The following is an 18,012-nucleotide window of genomic DNA, read 5'->3' as shown; positions in this document are numbered from 1 at the left end:
GCATTAACATCCACTTCCTTCTGTGTGCTGCACATCTGACAGGGGACGTGCAAACTGCTCCCGACATAAAATTCATCTTGGTGTGTTTCAGAGAAAGACACTCGTTAGGGTGAATCATTTGTTAATCATTATTATAAATCTGACCAAAATACACCCTGTATTTTCCATCCATGCCCATGACTGTTTGCTCACTGCTAAAAAACAAGCTGTAACACATCATAACCCACCCTGCACACAGTGAAAGTTAATTAACTGTAACATTATGGTGCTGCAAAACCCTCGTGGTGCTAGGAAGGGCTCAAGATCTCCAAAGTTCCTCGTGTATTTTGTCCTTAAACATGGAATTTCTGACCATGTAACTGAGAAATTTCCTCCTAAACCCATTGTATTGCACAGATTTTTATGGAAACATAAAGACACTGAAGCCAACATTAGGAACCAATAATTCGGACCCAACCTCTGCTCCCAGAGCAGAGTGACCCAGCTCCATGTGCTGCAGGATCATGTCCTATCACTTGGCACACTGGGAATTCTGGCTGGGATACCTATATATGCCACAAACTCCCGCTCCAGAGTGGATTTTCTCAGCAGTGCCTGGTACTGGCAGGGTTTTCCCCACAAGCATCCAGAGTCACCAGCAAACAAGGTGGGGGAATGAGGAGGTGCACACATCACGGGAAGGAGTTAGCTCCCTTTTTCTTTGGGATCATCAACACAAAGACCCCAGTCAGGACTGGGCATCAGGCTGTGCAACACACCAGTGTGGGGCACACAGACACCAAACCCATTAAGCACAAATCACGTCATAAACACCCTTTTGTTCTGGCAGCACACACATTAACTGCATCCACCTAAGCCATACCCCATAAACATGCTACACCTCAGGTGTTCCCAGTAAAGCAGCTACGTAGACCTAAGAAGTCTTTAATACCTGACTGAGATCCCATTTTCATGCACTTCAAGCATGACCAGAAACAAGCAGTTTATTTGTTTTTAGCAAACATTAAGTCACCCTCAGAGTGAGCCGTTACTCAGCGGAGTGGATGGACCGTCAGTATAAATGGGAAGGTTCCAGCAGAATTCCCCACTCACTCCCTTCTGCCCTGCCCACACCCAGCTGGGAAGCACCACGTTGGCAGCATGAGGGGCACGGTGCTGGCACTGGCTTGCCTCGTTCTCCTGCTCCTGGCACAGGAAGGAAAAGGGGAAGGGAACACGGTGAAGCTCTGCGGGAGAGACTTCATCAGAGCCGTGGTCTTCACGTGCGGCGGCTCGCGCTGGAAGAGGCACCTCACTGAGCACCATGACCTGGGGGGTGAGTACCAATTAAAGCATCCCCGGCTCATCCCTGCCCACTGCACCGGCATCCAAGGGGATCCAAGGGGACTGGGAAGCAGCACATCCCCTGCTCCCCTCAATCCGTGCAGCACGGGCTGTGCTGGGAGGCAGCCAGCGAAGAGCTGCAACTCCTCATGTTCCCTCAGCGTGCAGCTGGTCTGGCTCAGCTTCCTGGGCTATTTCGCTACAGAAAAATCATTTAGACCAAGCTTTTCCAAGCTCACCTGAGCGACAGGATTCAAGGCTATCACTGAAAATCTCTCTGCCATCACATTTCAAGTGACAGTGACAAGTTGCACTGAAGTCGGTGCAAGTGTCTTACTGTGGTCTTCACTTTCCCCACCAGAAACCAGAAACTGTATTACAACTTTAAAACATTATTACTAAAATATGTTGAACAGTTACTCTGCAATTTAAGTACCTTCACGTTTCTGTGTATATTTATACTTATTAGCACATTTTTTGATACTCAGAAAATTTTGATTTGATAGTCAGAAAATTCAACATGCACTGCTAGAAATTTGTACTCTGACAGATTAAAATAAATAGAGAACAAGAAAGTAACTGAGGCAGATGACAGCAACAGAGGCTTTCTGCACTTCCTACATCTGCATTTTTGGAATATTCTTGTGTAGCAGCAGCTTTAAACAAACACAAAATTGGTAACACGGGCAACCCCCTCCTTAAAGTCTGTTGAAGAACCTTGCTTCTAAAAAGTGAGAACTGCTACACCTTTACAGACTCCACAAGGCCCAGCTGTACTGAGGTGTTTCAACTGCTGCTGAATTGTAATTTCTGTAGAAACACCCAGAACTTTGAAATCCTGGGTTGGATGATACCTTATTGCATTTCCTGCATTTCAGGAAACCCACAGGTCCAGCCTCTGACACAGCAAATCACAGCTTTTCCTGGGGAAGCAAATGTATCAGTGTAAGACTCAAGGCAACACGGGACTCTCTTCACTAGAAATCCCTAAACCACTGGGTTTTACCACGTTGATCACAGATTGTTCCTCACACATCTGCTCTCAGTGAGGAGTCAGTGATGTGGTGCTCCTATCAGAGAGTAACACTCAGCTCCCTGGCTGTAGGTTGGTCTGTCTTTCTAGTAAAGATAAAAAGCATAAATTACTCATCTTTCCATGACTTCTAACTTTTAGCTTCTCGCTTTCCTGTGACAGAGAGTGAAAACCCCCAGCATTTCCCACACGAGGACAAGGGTGACGCCGACTTCTCATCACACCCAGAGCAGAGGCTGGGGATCCACAGCCAAGAACCCCAGGATGTCAAACCTGAGCAAGACTTGCAAAACACCAGCAAAGTTTCTGTGCTAAACAAGCGTGAGGCAGTCAAGCTGCTCACCACATCCTGCTGCAACGTGGGCTGCAGCAGGAGAGAGATCAGCTCCCTGTGCTGAGATGCAACAGCTCGGTGTCACAGCTCCCAGGGATTAAAATAATCATGACGTAAACCTCAGTTGGTTCAGTTGTGGTCTTTAATTGTAGCTTTACCCTTTTTGGGTGTTAAATGTCACAGGGCACACCAGCAAGTGGCTTCAGGTTGTCTGCATTTCACAGTGTTTACAGTGGGTTAGAGTTAAACTTTTAGTCATGAGTACAAGTATTTCTTCCCAACTAACTACTGTTCTGGTTTCAGCCTGGCACCTAAAATGTAGTAAAATAAGCAATTTATGACAGGTTTGTTCTCTGGCTCAGGAAAATCTAACAGCAGGTTTCAGCTGGGAAATACAGGTAGCAAAAAGTCTGGTTTCAGAATCAGAGCAAAGTCAGCCAGACCCTACCTCAGTGGGGAATGGCTGCACCAGGAGAGACTTAGGACCATCAGCCCCAAAACCAGGCAGGCAAAACCCATGGTTTATTTCCTAATCCAGATACTTCCAGTCATGTTTCCTGGAGAACAGGGAAAACATTACTTACAGGGAATATTCTGAAAATATTTCTCCTACAGGAAGAGTTCTGAAAGCAGCAATCAGGTGCAAAACAACATATCACAGACATCCACTTCCCAGAGAAAATTCTGGGAAAGACCCTTATTACATTCACCCAGAGGCTCTCATTTCAAAGCAGGTGAGAGTACCTTGGTCCTTCACAGATGCTCTTAACAACACAGACAGGAAGAGTTAGGCTGAATATTCATTTCTCCTACTGTTAAACTCGACTACCTCCCTATTCAAAATACACACCATAGACATTTGCCACAGCAAACAGCGAGGTGTTCTTGAACACAAATGAGGAAAATGTGTCAGTCCCAGGATCCCAGAGGCACCTGCTCCCAATCTGCAGGCTCTGCTCACCCAGCTGCCCAATGTGTGTCACCACCACGATCTTGTACCTGGGCACCCCCAGCTCTTTGACCCGCGCCTTAACAACCTGCAGAGAAAAACAAGGTTAATCCATACATGTTCAAAGATGGGGATGGACTTACAGCAGGGCAAGGGGGAATGGTATTAAACTGACAAGAGGGCAGGGCTGGATGGGAGATTGGGCAGGAATTGTTCCCTGGGAGGGTGGGCAGGCCCTGGCACAGGGTGCCCAGAGCAGCTGGGGCTGCCCCTGGATCCCTGGCAGTGCCCAAGGCCAGGCTGGACATTGGGGCTTGGAGCAGCCTGGGATGGTGGAAGATGCCCCTGCCCATGGCAAGGATGAGGCTGGATGGGCTTTGAGGTCCCTCCCAACCCAAACCAGTCTGTAAATCTATTCATTAACTCGTATATGTCTGTACTGCCCTCTGAGCAACCCTTGGGGCATCTCGACAGCCGCCTCCAGCCTTTATTGTACACCTTAGCGGTATTTTGGGGACACATTTGGGGAGCCCCCAAGGCACCCGTCGAGGTGACACCCCTGGAAGCACACGGGGAAGCACACATCCCCACCTCCGCGATGTCCCTGGCCGCCTCCCGGCACGGCCCCGCCTCGTAGCGCTGCTCCCTCAGGGCGCTCCCCACCACATCCCTCAGGATCTCGTCCACCGCCGCCACCGGGAAGCGCCTGGCAGGCCCTGGGAGGCAAAGCTCGGGTTTATGAGGGAAGAGCCGCCGCGCTGGAGGGTTTTTGGAGGGGCAATCGAGACCCACCTGAGCCGGGCTCGGCGGGGCTTTCCCGGCCCTGCATCGCCCTCAGCCGCGGAGAGGAGGCGGAAGGGCGGCGGCGCCGGGAGCGGGGCCCGCCCGCCGCATTCCCGTTCCCCGCCTCTATCCCTCCGCATTCCCGGCCCCCGGCATTCCCATCCTCACGGCTTCGTGTTCCTGCGGCTCCCGCGGCTCCCACGGTTCCCCATAGTTTCCACCCGTCCCTGTGTGTCCCCGCAGCCCTCACAGGTCCCCGTGGCTACCACGGGTCCCCACAGCTTCCACAGCTCCCTGCGTGTCCCCATGGCTTCCACAAAGTCCTACAGTCCCTGGTGCCCCCACAGCTCCCTGTGTGTCCCTACAGGTTCCCAAGGCTCCCGCCTGTCCCCGTGTTTTCCACAGGTGCCTGTATTCCTTTACAGTCCCCAGAGGGTCCCACGGTTCCCACATATCCCTACAGGTTCCACAGGTCCCCATGGCTTCCACAGGTGCCTCTGTGTCCCTACAGTTCCCACAGGTCCCCAGAGCTCCCACGTGTCCCCACATACGCCTAAAGATCCCGTATGACCCCATGGACTCCACATGTCTCCACATGTCCCCACAGCTCCTTTATGTTCTCATGGCTCCTGAGGGTTCCTGTGAGCTCTGCAGGTCCCCATGGCCCCACAGGTTCCCACAGCCCCCCCAAATGTCCCTATGGCTCCTATGGGTCCCTATGGTGCCCGTGGGTCCCTAGAGCCCACACAGATTGCCATGATCCCTATGGATCCACACAGACCCCACGTGCCCCTACAGCCCTGACATGTCCCCATGGCCTCCATGGGTCCCTCATGCCCCCCATGCATTCCCTCAAGCTCTATCCATCCCCACTGTCCCTGTGGATCCTCATGTGTCCCCACATGCCAACCTTGACCTGTCCCCATGCTGGGACCCTGTACATAACTCCAGCAACAATGATGGTTTTGGGGCAGGGACTCTTTTTTTGGGGCAAGGGACCCTTTTCTGGGCCAGCCTCACTCCTCTAGGTGCTCCTGCATGTGGAAGCAAAACTCACTCAGAAAAAGGAATGTTATACTTTTTTTGTTTATTTTCAAGGAAAAAAAAAAATCACATTTAAATTGCAACTCAATTGGGTATTTCGTGTGGTTCTTATGTATAGAATGAATAAACTTTGTTCTGACGTGGGGATTTCTTTGTCACAATGCTCTGCGTGGTAAATAATTGCATATTTGAGAGTCAGTGAAATGGGTGACGGGGAGGATGGAGGAGAGACATTTATAAAAAACAGTATTTACAAAAATGATATCCACATAGTCGTACTCTAATCTATAAGGCAAGTAACATTTAAAATATGTTGTTTCATGATTATCTTCAACAAGTCAATACAACACATTCATATTACCAGTGGTCAAATACAAAGCTTCGCTGCAGTAGTCCCTGTGCAACAAACCTGTACGTCTTTTATAGGTTTTTTTTCTCTGAGAACAGTAGGAAAGCAGCAAAGTTTTCATCACAGACTAAGCAGTACCTAGGCCATCTTAGACTAAAGGTATATTATATCTCATTGCACGTTTAGGCAGAAAAGGCCAGCCGTTCATTAACTTATTTAACTTAAATCTTAAAAATAGACCTGTGTATCTTCATCCACAAATATTTATAAACATTTTATACATGAGGGAGTTCATTAAACGGTCCAGGGTGATACCTGGGGATATCTGATTCACAGCTGGAGTGTCACAGTGGGGTTGTCCCACATCCTGGGCCCTCCTCCCACCAGCCTTGGGAGCTTCCCGGCACATCCCGACTCAATTCCTGGCTCAGACCACGACACATCTCCGTTTGTTTTATGTCATCCAAGCATCCAGGGGATTTCATCAACCTTAAAATGTTTGGGAGTGAAAAACCCCTTCCTGCATGGATGAGGAACCCAACAGCAGGACAGCACATCCACAGCCATTCCTGCTGTCCCACAAAACCAGGGATTTCTAAGGGAGGAACGAGATATCCCAAACACCTCACCAGCACCTGCTGAGTTCCACCACATCCTGTTTGCCCACAAACCTTTGAAGAGCATCACCACCATCAATGTGTGGCTCCAAGGACCACTGCCAGCAGCATCATCCCTCCTAAAGGGACGAGGGAAGCCAGGCAGGAGCAGGGCGTATTCCCACAAATCTTCTCCTTGCCTTGCAGTGAAAGAAGGATTCAGGTCCTGACTAGAATAATCCTGATTATTATAAAATCTCCCCAGCTCTACACAGATTAATTTCCTTGGGAAATTGTGAGGAAAAGAGGAACAGAAGAATTCTGGCTATGAAACAAAACCTTTGAGGCAGTAATTTCTAGCCAGGAAAGTACAACAGGATGATGTTACATATTTTGGTCATGACAAGCTTCAAAATTAAGGGGTTTGACCAAGATATTTTCACATAAAAACAATAAAAGGGTAGGGAAAAAATGTTTGACTTTCTCCTCTTAGGTAATTTAAAATCTGTCACCTTTTCAGTGCACTCCAGCCGTTTAAAAATGCTTCTGCTGGGAGAAAGGGAGGTGGTGACTCTGTGGGATGCTCCTGCTGGAGGAATCTCGGAGAGCAGCACGCGAAGGGTGGCAGGGGGGCTCCAGCCTTCCCTTCCCATCCCCTCTCTGCCTGGTTAAAAAGGGATGGCATTCCAACAGAAAATTCCAGAGTTTCCCACCTATGTTTGAAAAAATAATAGATAAAGCCTGAAAAGGCAGAGTGAAGGCAAATTAATTTAACTGAAATACTGTATGACAACAAAAATAAGAAGAAGCTTTAAACGGGGCAGTGATATTTAAGAACAAATGCAGACACCAAATGAAAAACTCATTATGTGGTGGTTTTTTATACTATTGAGAGATTTCATAGTTATTAAGAAATACTGTTAAAGTAGAAAACTGCTCTGAAAGGTCTCCTGTGAGGAGCACCAGAAGCTGGCTGAGAATTGTGACTGTTTGCAACAAACAGCAGAAAGGTTGCAAAAAATTGACTTCCTGCTCCTACCATGTAAACTCCCAAGTCTGAGGGTGTCCGTGGGGAAAAACCCTCCTGCTGTGTCAGGGGGACCTTGGCCCTGCAAGTGTGGGCTGCCGAATTCCCAGGGGAAAATTCCTTTGGGAGAAGTTGCTGAGGACAACATCTAAAGGGGAAGGTGCATGGAAGTAACGGAGCTAAAGCCTTTCTGTGCATGCATCCACATATTTATTATTTAATGCCTCCTTTATTTACCCTTCTGTTTACTCAGGTGCATCCCAGTGCTGCTGAGCTCTGGGGTGCCAGGGCTGGGCGGTGCCAGAGGGCTGACCGCCTTTCCAGCCTCAGTCTGACTTGGAAAAAGCCCTGCTGGACCACATGCTGGGAAACAGAGCTGTGGTGCTTCCCTCTGGGAATGCTCCAGGGCTGGAGCCCCTCTGCTCTGGAGCCAGGCTGGGAGAGCTGGGGGTGCTCACCTGGAGAGGAGAAGGCTCCAGGGAGAGCTCCGAGCCCCTGGCAGGGCCTGAAGGGGCTCCAGGAGAGCTGCAGAGGGACTGGGGACAAGGCATGGAGGGACAGGACACAGGGAATGGCTTCCCAGTGCCAGAGGGCAGGGATGGATGGGATATTGGGAAGGAATTGTTCCCTGGGAGGGTGGGCAGGAGCTGGGATGGAATTCTCCAAGCAGCTGTGGCTGCCCTGGATCCCTGGCAGTGCCCAAGGCCAGGCTGGACATTGGGGCTGGGAGCAGCCTGGGACAGTGGGAGGTGTCCCTGCCATGGCAGGGGTGGCACTGGATGATTTTTAAGGTCCCTCCTAACCCACACCAGTCTGGGATCTGTATGAGACCAGATGGCTGCCATTTCACCTCTGCTGCCTCAGCTGCTCTCAGAGTGGGCAGGGAGCTGCAAGCAGATGAATTCCCTGAAAATACACAGATTTTCCTGCCTAAAAGCCGAGGTGAAGCCTGCAGAGCATGAATGCCCTGAACACTACAGGGCCCTCTCTGGAGCCAGGTGCTCTCACCAAACTGCCAACAAACCCAGCTTCCCTGGGGCACGCTGAGAAAACACTGTGCCAAAAATTGGCAAGAGCAGTATAGAAAAACCTGTCCCAAATCGCTGCTTTTGGTCCCAGTGTCACAGGGTTGGTGTCACCTGCCAGTGGCTGGAGCAGGGACTGTCCCTGTGAGGCTGGCAGTGCTGGCACATCCCCCATGGGCCTGCCAGCCGGTTTGTCCCAGAAATGGCACAAAATGTCCCAGACTGTTCCCATCTCTCTCCCCAGGCCCTGAGGGCTGCATCCCAAGAAAGCGACCTCTGTTTTGTTCAACAGCTGGAATGGGATGAGCTTGGGAGCTTTGGGTTATGGGTTTTTCTGTTTAAAAAGCATTCAAAAACCCAATGCTAATGTAAACACCTTGTCTTTCAAATGAAATATAAAGTAAAATCTCTATGTTCTGGCAATATTTACATTATAAAACCGTTCTTTTCAGGCCTATGCCCTAGATCTCTTTTGGAAGGATGGCTTTGGAACAATTGTACACACCATAAACCTGATTCTTAGGGTTTGCCCTACATTTCTGTGTCAGAAAGGGGCGAGTTACACACTTTATACAAATTTCTAGTTCAGGGGGGAAATCATTAATGGAGTGGAACACTGAGGAGTGCACTCCCAAAATCTGCCAAGATGTGGGAAGCTGCAGGAGTGAATTGTGCTTTTCCTTTCCTGCTGCTGCCTTTGTGAATACACACACAACTCACACCCCTATCTCAGCCTGGCAGTCACCTCACACCTGAAATATCCCCACATTTCCTTCTTTTCTTTTCAGATGGGCACAGGTCTCTGTTCTCCTACATCAAACTGCGCTGTGAGCAAGCAATTCCCAACATTCCCAGGCTGTTTTCCAACGTAAATGCACCACCCCAATCCTGGCAACACTTGTGACTGTAAAATCAGCACTTTTTGTCATCTTACACATTCCCAAAGTCCCAGCACCCCGGTCAGTGGATGCTCCTGTGCTCCTCTGGGCATCTGTGTTTAATTTCACAGAGATTCCTTCATTTTTTTCTCCCAATACTGCCAAGTTCTCCCAGTCACCGAGCTCATCTCGGCAGATGCAGCACCATTAATGCCACCAACGCTCTCACCGTGTTGCCAGGAGTAGGATGAGACCAGGATCCATGGGAACGAGCAGCACACAGTGGGACACCAGCTCCCAGGGAAAACACAGAGGGATAATATTTTGTCCCCCATCCTCCAGTTTAGCACTTCCATGTGTTTTCCCATCTCCACAGGACAGCTGCTCCCAATGCTGGCGAGCTGGCTCCTGCCCTGACTGCTCTCAACAGCCCCCATGCTGCTCCTGTTCCCTGGGGAATTGTTTCCCAGTGTTTTTCCGTATGCATTTTCCTGCCTCAGTGCTAAAATAGAGAAGCAGGTGCGGCTGCAATTCCTTAAAGCATTTTCTAAACCCGTAGAGCTTTCAAAAATGGGGGGGAAAGGCAGAAAAAAGCGAGCAAAGCAACATAAAAATGCAACCGAACATCCGGAGGCGGCTCGGAAAACACATCCTTAAAGCCAGCACTGACATTTTATGCCAGTGCTGTGAGCTCAGAGCTACCACCCAGCCTCTTTGCTGCTTCTTTCCTTATCTGTATCCCTGCAAAATACACGGACACGGGGCAGGGAAGAGCTGCTGGGATTCCAACAGGGAATCTGCAGCTGTGAGAGAACACAGGGCTGGAAAGTTGGAGTAACTACTCCTTGTAAAAGTGAGATTTTCTTCCTGGGAGACTGTCCTAGGAACCTCCACCTTTCCAATGATATTTTTCTGGAGTTAAACCAGCTAAACCTGGAGGTTGAGCTTTTTATTGATCACTGTGAGACGCACTAAGGACTGAAGGAAAATTAAATCAGCCTGTGGGTTCTACTGAACTCTCTTTTGATGAGGCACCCCCTTCATAACAGCTACCAGTATTGTATTTAAATTGTATATATTGACAAAATGTAATCTACCTCTGTAAGCATTGTGCCATTCAACAGTACTACTATTAGATTTATATACCACAGTTTAAATTACATCCATTTCATGAATGGTAAAATGCTAAAACTCAAGTGTCTAACTGCCAAAATACAGCCTTACTGGAATGAGTACAATTTACAAATACAATAATTACATTTTAAAACCATTAACAATGTTACATCTAGAAGTAAATACTGGAGGACTGGTCAAGACGGTGTTTTCCAAGGAAAAAAATGCTGAAAGTTGTCGACACTTCCAACAGAAATGTCCCGAGTGCAGGATTTAGTTCATTTTCCTTAAACTGTAATTAAAACCCGTTCCACGCACAGCAGTCCTTGGGTATTTTCCATAGCATTTTCCATTGACTTGCATAAGCTTCCATCAGTTATCCGCCAAATATTTACCTAGAAACGGGATCAGAGATCAGCTGGGGGGAGGGAGCAGCCCTGATTCCCAGGAGTTCTTGCCCACCTCCACCAGCCCTGCGGCCCACGGGAAAATCCCCGTCTTTCTCTGCAGCAATGAACACAAGGAAAAATCCTCGTTACTCTCTGCAGCAATGGGGCAAAAGCTCCTCCTGGAGATGCCCTGGAGATCCCAGCCCTTGTCTTTCATGCAGGAGCAGGGATGAGCCATGAAATCCAAGGCTCTGGTGAGTGGCAGCAGGATTTATTTCATGCAGGGGAGCTGCTGTCCCTCTGTCCCCACCCGGGGAGCTCTGGGCTTGAGCAGCAACCAAATACACAGCACCAGCATTCCCAGCATCCCGGCACAGCCAGAGGGCACCTGCAGGGACACCGCCATCCCAAAGGAGCCGCTGGTGAGGCACCCACCTGCCGCAAACCTCTTCTTGATGAGGGAGAAGCGGTACCCGGCGCCCACCAGCTCGATGTCACAGCTGGACAAGGTGCTGCCCTCGCTGGTGAACTGCACGGCCAGCGGGGCTGGGCTGCTCGGGCCCTCCGACAGCTGGAACCGTGCCAGCAGCGACCCCACACCTGCAATTGGAACCCCAAAGGAGACCCTGATGAGCACGGAGGGGCACTCGGAGTGTCCCAGCACCGGCACGGACAATGGGATGCCCAAAGTGCTGCAGGCAGAGACCCCAGGGTGAAATCCCCTCATCCTCCCAGCAGGATCCGGCTTTTCACACACCCCAGAGACAGGAACAGCTTTCCACATGGAAAACCTCTTGTGGGAGCCAGCAATCCTCCCAACAGGGATGGGAGTGGGGCCTCAGCCTTCTAATACAGGGGAGCACAGGCCTTGGCAAACCACCACATCCCAACCGGGTGTGTGAACGCCCCTCGTGGTGCCAAGGTGGTTGGCAAGGCAGCGCTGGTGGCACACAGCCCTGCTTTTTAAGCTCCAAACTTTAAATAGCTTTGTCCCCAGCAAGCCCCAGCAGGACTCCTGGAGTGCCTGGGCTCGTGTGCTGGCACCATCAGCGGGTCAGGGTCTGACTGAAGGATTCCGAGTTAATAACGTGCATATTTGTAGGATTACCTCCATTTTCTGACTTCTGGGAGATATCAGGGATCTTCCACAATATCCTTTGCTGTTCAGCATTCCTGCAAACACATGGAGAAGAGCATATCTGTAAGCATAGAGAAATTGCCAAGGAGTCATTTGAATTTTGCTAAAGGCTGTGGAGGTAGAGGTGGGGAGGGAACTACTCTGGTGCTGCCCTCTGGAGCAGCAATTCTGGGAGCTTGGATTTGGGTTTCACCTGGTGGGTTTGGCAGTGCTGGGTTGGTGTCTGGACTGGATAGTCCTAGAAGGCTTTTCCAACCAAAAGAATTCTATGATTGTATAAGCTGAGCAGGAAAATGCTGTTCTTGGATTGCAGGAGTGATGGGTAACAGGCATGGGAATGTGCCAGTGGCTATGGCAGTGACAGCCACACATCCTTCCACAGCATCCCAGAATCCCAGACTGCTTTGGTTGGAAGGGACTTTTAAAATCATCTAATCCCACCCCCTGCCATGGCAGGGACACCTTCCACTATCCCAGGTTGCTCCAAGCCCCAATGTCCAACCTGGCCTGGGACACTGCCAAGGATGAGGCAGCCACAGCTGCTCGGGGCACCCTGTGCCAGGGCCTATGGCAGCAATGGCTGTGCATCCCTCTAAACCCTGGATAAAGCAGCCAAAACACAAAATAAGGGCTGATGCTCTGCTGCCTGCACATATTCCTTCATCTCTGACCATTTTCTTGTGGGAGTGGCAAGACAAAGGGAATCAAAGTGGTGTTTCATGTTTCCTCCTACAAGAGGAGGGCAGGTTTGGGTCCCCATCGTGGCCCCAGCTCCCACCCACAGACCCTCCTGCAGCAGGATGGGAATTCCAGGCAGGGACAGGATGAGCAATGCCTACCAGACAGCAGGAGGAAGCACAGCTTGGAGTTTGGTTACTCCTCCGTCGACAGGGACGAGGAACTGGACGTTGTTTAGGGCTACCGGTGTGGTCATTGCCTCTGTATTGTATTTGTAGTCGATGCGCAGGTCAGTGCTTGCAGGGTCACACCGCCAGCTCACTGCAAGGTTTAATGGAGTAGACTGAATACCCTGGGCAGATACCTTCCAAAATGACAGAAAAAACATTTAGTTTCCATAGGGCTGAAGGGAGAAATCCCATTTTACAGACGCAGACATCGCATTTGGAGGCAATACCTTGAATTCCCACTGAATTTAGTACTGGGCTTAAAGTCAGACAACCCAGTGCCACACAGAAGGGACAGTGGGACAGCAAGCCCCCACCTCACATTAGCTCCACTCTGCACTAGGGAAACACCATTTTTTACAGCTATAATTCCCTCTGGTGGTTTTTGTTTTTTTTTTTTTTTGCACGGTTTTAGCTCACAAAAAAACCCCTACCTGGTATTTGAGCATATCCACATTGTAATAGGTGGCTTGAGGTTTCTGTTCCGATACCTTCTTTAGGTGAGTCATCAGGTTTGGCATGTTGACCCAGAACTCCTTGGAGCTGGAGTCACTCTGCACGTTGTCACTGCACAGAGGGAGAATGAACCCTTTGGACAAACCCACCTGGGCAGGAGAGAGCTGTTCTACACAGCACAGGGACCACACTCCATCCCACATCCCGAGGAATATTGGCTCCCTCCCACACAGCTCTGGCTCGTCCTGATCCCTGTGTGCTGGGAGTCAGAAACCCCCATGCCCTGGGCTGATCCCGCAGTGTGGGCAGCAGGAAAGGGGGGGATTCTGCCCCTCTGCCCCACTCAGGTGAGACCCCACCTGCAGAGCTGCCCCAGCCCTGGGGCCAACAGGATGTGGAGCCCAGAGGAGGCCACAGGGTTGGAGCCCCTCTGCTCTGGAGCCAGGCTGGCAGAGCTGGGGGTGCTCACCTGGAGAGGAGAAGGCTCCAGGGAGAGCTCAGAGCCCCTGGCAGGGCCTGAAGGGGCTCCAGGAGGGCTGCAGAGGGACTGGGGACAAGGCATGGAGGGACAGGACCCAGGGAATGGATTCCCAGTGCCAGAGGGCAGGGCTGGATGGGATATTGGGCAGGAATTGTTCCCTGGGAGGGTGGGCAGGCCCTGGCACAGGGTGCCCAGGGCAGCTGGGGCTGCCCCTGGATCCCTGGCAGTGCCCAAGGCCAGGCTGGATGGGGCTTGGAACAACATGGTCTAGTGAAATGTATCTTTGCCCACAGCAGACAGGATTGGAACTGGATGATCCTGATGATCTATCAACCCAAACCATTCTGGGATTTTTTTAAGTATTTAAGGTCTTAAGAGTTTCCCTCCCAAAACCGAGGAAGATACTTCAGGCCAAACTGCAAACACCCTGTTTTCCTGGAATCCCGCCTTCCCCTGGAATGCTGGTGAGGGAAGGGCTTACCAGCAGAGGAGCTGGGGGTTTGGCAGGACGTGCTCCAGCCTGTTGTAGTTGAGCACACGGAAGGTGAGCACGGCTGGAGAGGGGTTGTTGGCAAAGTGTCGGGTGATGCCCGCCGGGAAGGACAGCACCATCTCCCCCGTGATCTTCACGATGCACCTGCAGCACCCAGCACAGAGACCCAGGGGGGAGGAGACGGGGCTCAAAATGCAGCAAGGAGGGAGGGGCTGCACCGTGGATGGTGTGGGGACAGCCCCCACTGCCCACCCGACACATCTGAGCCTCTGGTGGCCTCAGAGAGAGCAGAAACAGCAGAAGGGCTGACAGGGATATTCTTGAATATCAGTGCCCTGTTTAAAGCTTCTTATTTTTGCTGTCATTCAGTATTTCAGTGAAATGAATTTGTCTTTGGTCTGCCCTTTCGGGTTTTATCTATTAGAGGGTTTTAAAACAGGGAAAACCCTCCAAGTTTCTGTTGGAATGCCATCCCATTTTGGTCAGGGCATGGGGAGGGAAGGTGCAGCCCCCTCCCACCCTTCCCGTGCTGCTCTCTGAGATTCCTCACACCAAGTCCTCACCTCCCTTTCAAACAGGGCACCCCAGCCGTGTCCCACCCCTGGACACCCCAACACGCACATGCCGAGCCCACATCACCTCCTGTCCCCCTCCCCATCCCTCACAAAGCCTCTCCAGCACCCCCTGCCTGTCCCAACCCCAAAACCCCCCCAGGGACACCCCGACCCTGGGGGTCGGCACCTACTTGTTGGGGTCGGCCCCTTTGAAGTACGCGTTGACGGTTTCGGTGAAGGCGGCGGCCACGGGCAGGGTGTCCTGTGCCCCCATGGTGAGGGGGCTGGGCCCCCGCGACGAGCCTGCAACAGAGCAAACAGCACCCCTTGGCACCCCCGGGCACCACGGCCCCGCTCCCCGGGACTGGCAGCTCGCTGTGCCCCCCAGCCTGACTCGATGGGCAAATCATCACCAAAAAAATCCCCCAGGCTTTGGATGAGGCTTTCAAAACGTTTGGAAAATGATTTTTTCCCCCCGCTGCCAAAAGCAAGCAAAGAAAAGGATGGAGATGGCCAGGCGGGAGCAGCATGCGGGGCCCCCGGCGCGGGGGCTGCCACACGGCAGCTTTGCATGACAGTTTTTGCAGTCGCTTTTTGGGCCCCGCAAAAAGGGGCTGGGGGGGTTCATTGTGTCACCCCCGGGGAGCTCAGGCTGCCCCTGGGGATCGGGGTGTTGGCAGTGTCCCCCTGATGTCCCCCCAAGCTCAGGGGGGTCCTGCAGTCCCCGGCACGCTCTGCTCTCCTCTCCTGCCCGCTGTGCCAGGAGCATCCTTCACACCCTGCTCGTTCCACAAAACCCTCAGTGCCCGACGGGAAATCTGCAAATCATCAGAAACCTGGAAGAACAGAGGCCCTGGCACAGGGTGCCCAGAGCAGACGTGGCTGCCCCTGGATCCCTGGCAGTGTCCAAGGCCAGCCTGGACAGGAGCCACCTGGGATGGTGGAAGCTGTCCCTGCCCATGGCAGGGCTGGAATGAGCCAAGATTTAAGGTTCCAACCAAGCCAAACCATTCTCGGATTCCATGATTTGAAAAAGGGGAAAAGTTTGCTTCCGTGGTGCTGTGCATCCATGGACACTCACCAGGCTCTGAAATAATTCAGCCCTGCAGGGTCACACACGGGTTTCCCTTGGCTGGCCAGGAATTGTTGCTTCCAAAAGACATTTGAGGATGAAATCATCACTGCAGGTGCCCCTGGCATGCTGGAAACCCTCTGTGGGACCACAAGCTCTGTGCCCACCACCAAGGGGTTGGCACAGCCAAGCCCTCACCTCTTCCCAACGGAAAGCATCCAAAGATCAGCCCAGATGTACAAGGTGTTGTACCACCCCAAAGCTCCTGGAGAGGTCACTCCCTGCCCTGGCAGTGCCCTTCAGCCTCCTCTATTTCCTGCAATGCCCCTTTGGAACCTTTTTTTCATCCCACGTTCTGTACACCAGGTGAAGCACGAGGATTATTTTGCCCCAAACCAGCTAAAAAGGAACAGCAGAGGACTCCAGAGGGGCACCTTATCCAGGGACCCCCTCACTCCGTCACTGTCATCACCGGGTGGGTGGAAGGGGGGATGGATCCAGCCCGGGGTTTGCTCGGAGCGTGTGAGCCCCTGCCAGCTCCAACCAGAGCCATAGGAATTCCAACGCCAGCCCCGGGATGGGCAGCACCTCCACAGGCAGCGGATGAGGAGGATGCAACGCCGAGCAAAATGTGCCACGTTCCTGGTGAGCTCTTCTGCTTGGGCTATCCTCAAAAATGATCCCTTCCCTTCTTTCTCTGCTGCTTCCCATTGCTGCCCCAGTGAATAACGGGGTTTGGGGGCAGGAAATTGGGATTTGCAACATCTCCTGGGGGGAAGCACTTCTGTCACTTCAATTACACTTTGAGTTTGGGTGTATTAATGGGAGAAATTATGGTTTTCACCAACAAGGAGGATTCCTCACACCTTCCCAAGGCACCCGTGCGTTAATGGATAAATCCTAAGTGCTCTTTCCTAGAGGCACAGATGAAGGATTTTCCCTTCCAAGATCTAATGCAGCCTAAAAGTGTAAAAAATGGATGCAGCCACACGTGTCCCTCTCGGTCACGCATCCGAAGAGGCTCAGGGGAATCGGGGATCCCAGCTGCAGCCCGGGATGAGGATGCTCAGGGAGCGTATCCGGCTGTTCCGGGATGGGCAGCTGCAACATCTCCCCCACACACGCCAGACCCATTGCCACACACGCATCCATTAATTATTAATTAATTACCCTAATGAGCCCAGAGCCTCTTGCTCCCGAGGCCACAGCCCAGGATATCCCTCAGGGATTCCCTGATGGACATCCCACTGAAGGATAGACACAGTTCCAGATGAGGGCACGGGCAGCTCCCTAAAGCCACGGGACGCCAAACCCCAAAGCCCCGTGACTGAGGGGATGTACAGGACATGGGACAGCACATCTTCTATCAATCCTTTCCAAAGACACCACTGGGAGCAAATCCTCGCTCCCCACCCAGAGCAACAACCCCTCAGAGCATCACACCCAGCTGATATCCCAGCAGCGGGATATTCCCACTGCATCCACCTGGAAATACAGATGGGATTCCAAAACATCCACAAAGTCTGGCTGTGGAGGGGGAAACCGGAGGTGTCACCAAGCAGAGGAGCCTCAGGCTCATCTCATAGGGAAGGCACAAGGAAGGGCTTGGCAATGGAATCATCATTCCTTGGAAAAGGAAAAGCCCACTTCCCAAATGTGCAAACTCCAGCTGGGTTTAGCCTGGACCCCGCACCAGGGTATGGAATGAGGGGCAGGGGTCTCCCGCACCACCACACCATTCTCCTTGTTTCCCATCTCCTCCTTTTCCCCTGTTTCTCTGCATCTGTATGAGATTCCTTGATTCTCCAGGATGAAAAATCAGGAATACACAGGGAGATCTCATGGATCTCCTGAGCAGGCTCAGCTGGGCTGTGGGAATCTGAGTCCATCCGAGCATCAGTAACAACAAAACATCCTCATTTCTAATTATCTAAAAATCATGTGGGTGGAATTGGGGTTCTTGGTTCCCTCCATTCTTCCCTCATGAATCCATAAATTCTTCTCTTCATGGCTTCAGAGAAGAAATAAATAGTGAAAACTCAGGTTTTCGCTACAAAAGAAAAGTATAAA

General features: G+C 51.5%; 3 protein-coding genes across 15 annotated transcripts in view; 1 reads left to right on the top strand and 2 right to left on the bottom strand.

Moving 5' to 3' along the window:
* The first annotated feature begins 316 nt into the window (after positions 1-316).
* On the top strand, positions 317-2,775 carry INSL5 (insulin like 5). Its single transcript, XM_042030953.1, has 2 exons — positions 317-1,315; positions 2,519-2,775. The coding sequence occupies exons 1-2, from the start codon at positions 1,141-1,143 to the stop codon at positions 2,752-2,754; spliced, it is 411 nt and encodes a 136-aa protein (XP_041886887.1). The 5' UTR covers positions 317-1,140; the 3' UTR covers positions 2,755-2,775.
* A 39-nt stretch (positions 2,776-2,814) lies between these two features.
* On the bottom strand, positions 2,815-4,536 carry DYNLT5 (dynein light chain Tctex-type family member 5). Its single transcript, XM_042030954.1, has 4 exons — positions 4,432-4,536; positions 4,231-4,355; positions 3,541-3,727; positions 2,815-3,247 (listed from the first exon to the last, which is right to left on the bottom strand). Exons 1-4 carry the CDS (start codon positions 4,466-4,468, stop codon positions 3,213-3,215), a joined length of 384 nt encoding a protein of 127 aa, XP_041886888.1. The 5' UTR covers positions 4,469-4,536; the 3' UTR covers positions 2,815-3,212.
* Positions 4,537-8,803: 4,267 nt separating this feature from the next.
* Positions 8,804-18,012, bottom strand: part of SGIP1 (SH3GL interacting endocytic adaptor 1) — a 45,991-nt gene continuing 36,782 nt past the window's right edge. For 12 of the 13 annotated variants that reach the window (XM_042030932.1, XM_042030935.1, XM_042030934.1 and 9 more), the window contains 7 exons: positions 15,062-15,173; positions 14,305-14,460; positions 13,321-13,453; positions 12,821-13,023; positions 11,952-12,016; positions 11,279-11,443; positions 8,804-10,849 (listed from right to left, as the gene is read on the bottom strand). In XM_042030932.1, the coding sequence (XP_041886866.1) occupies positions 10,827-10,849; positions 11,279-11,443; positions 11,952-12,016; positions 12,821-13,023; positions 13,321-13,453; positions 14,305-14,460; positions 15,062-15,173 (857 nt within the window). In that variant the 3' untranslated portion in view covers positions 8,804-10,826. Of the gene's footprint in view, positions 10,850-11,278; positions 11,444-11,951; positions 12,017-12,820; positions 13,024-13,320; positions 13,454-14,304; positions 14,461-15,061; positions 15,174-18,012 lie in introns of those variants that run through there. The other variant, XM_042030942.1, reaches the window with a different exon arrangement.

The sequence above is a fragment of the Corvus kubaryi genome, unplaced genomic scaffold (genome assembly GCF_017639235.1).
Source record: "Corvus kubaryi isolate FWS band 111438036 unplaced genomic scaffold, C.kubaryi_AGA036_p1.0 37334, whole genome shotgun sequence".
Classification (NCBI taxonomy): Eukaryota; Metazoa; Chordata; class Aves; order Passeriformes; family Corvidae; genus Corvus; species Corvus kubaryi.
The sequence above is the reverse complement of the archived record's forward strand: the minus strand, read 5'-3'. Positions and strand labels throughout refer to the sequence as shown.

Coding starts and splice junctions, on each gene's coding strand:
- DYNLT5 (XM_042030954.1), bottom strand. CDS start 4,468: ATGCAGGGCCGGGAAAGCCCCGCCGAGCCCGGCTCAG. Junction 4,356..4,431: donor CCCCGCCGAGCCCGGCTCAG/GTGGGTCTCGAT, acceptor TTTGCCTCCCAG/GGCCTGCCAGGCGCTTCCCG. Junction 3,728..4,230: donor CGGCCAGGGACATCGCGGAG/GTGGGGATGTGT, acceptor TTTTCTCTGCAG/GTTGTTAAGGCGCGGGTCAA.
- INSL5 (XM_042030953.1), top strand. CDS start 1,141: ATGAGGGGCACGGTGCTGGCACTGGCTTGCCTCGTTCTCCTGCTCCTG. Junction 1,316..2,518: donor TGAGCACCATGACCTGGGGG/GTGAGTACCAAT, acceptor TTCCTGTGACAG/AGAGTGAAAACCCCCAGCAT.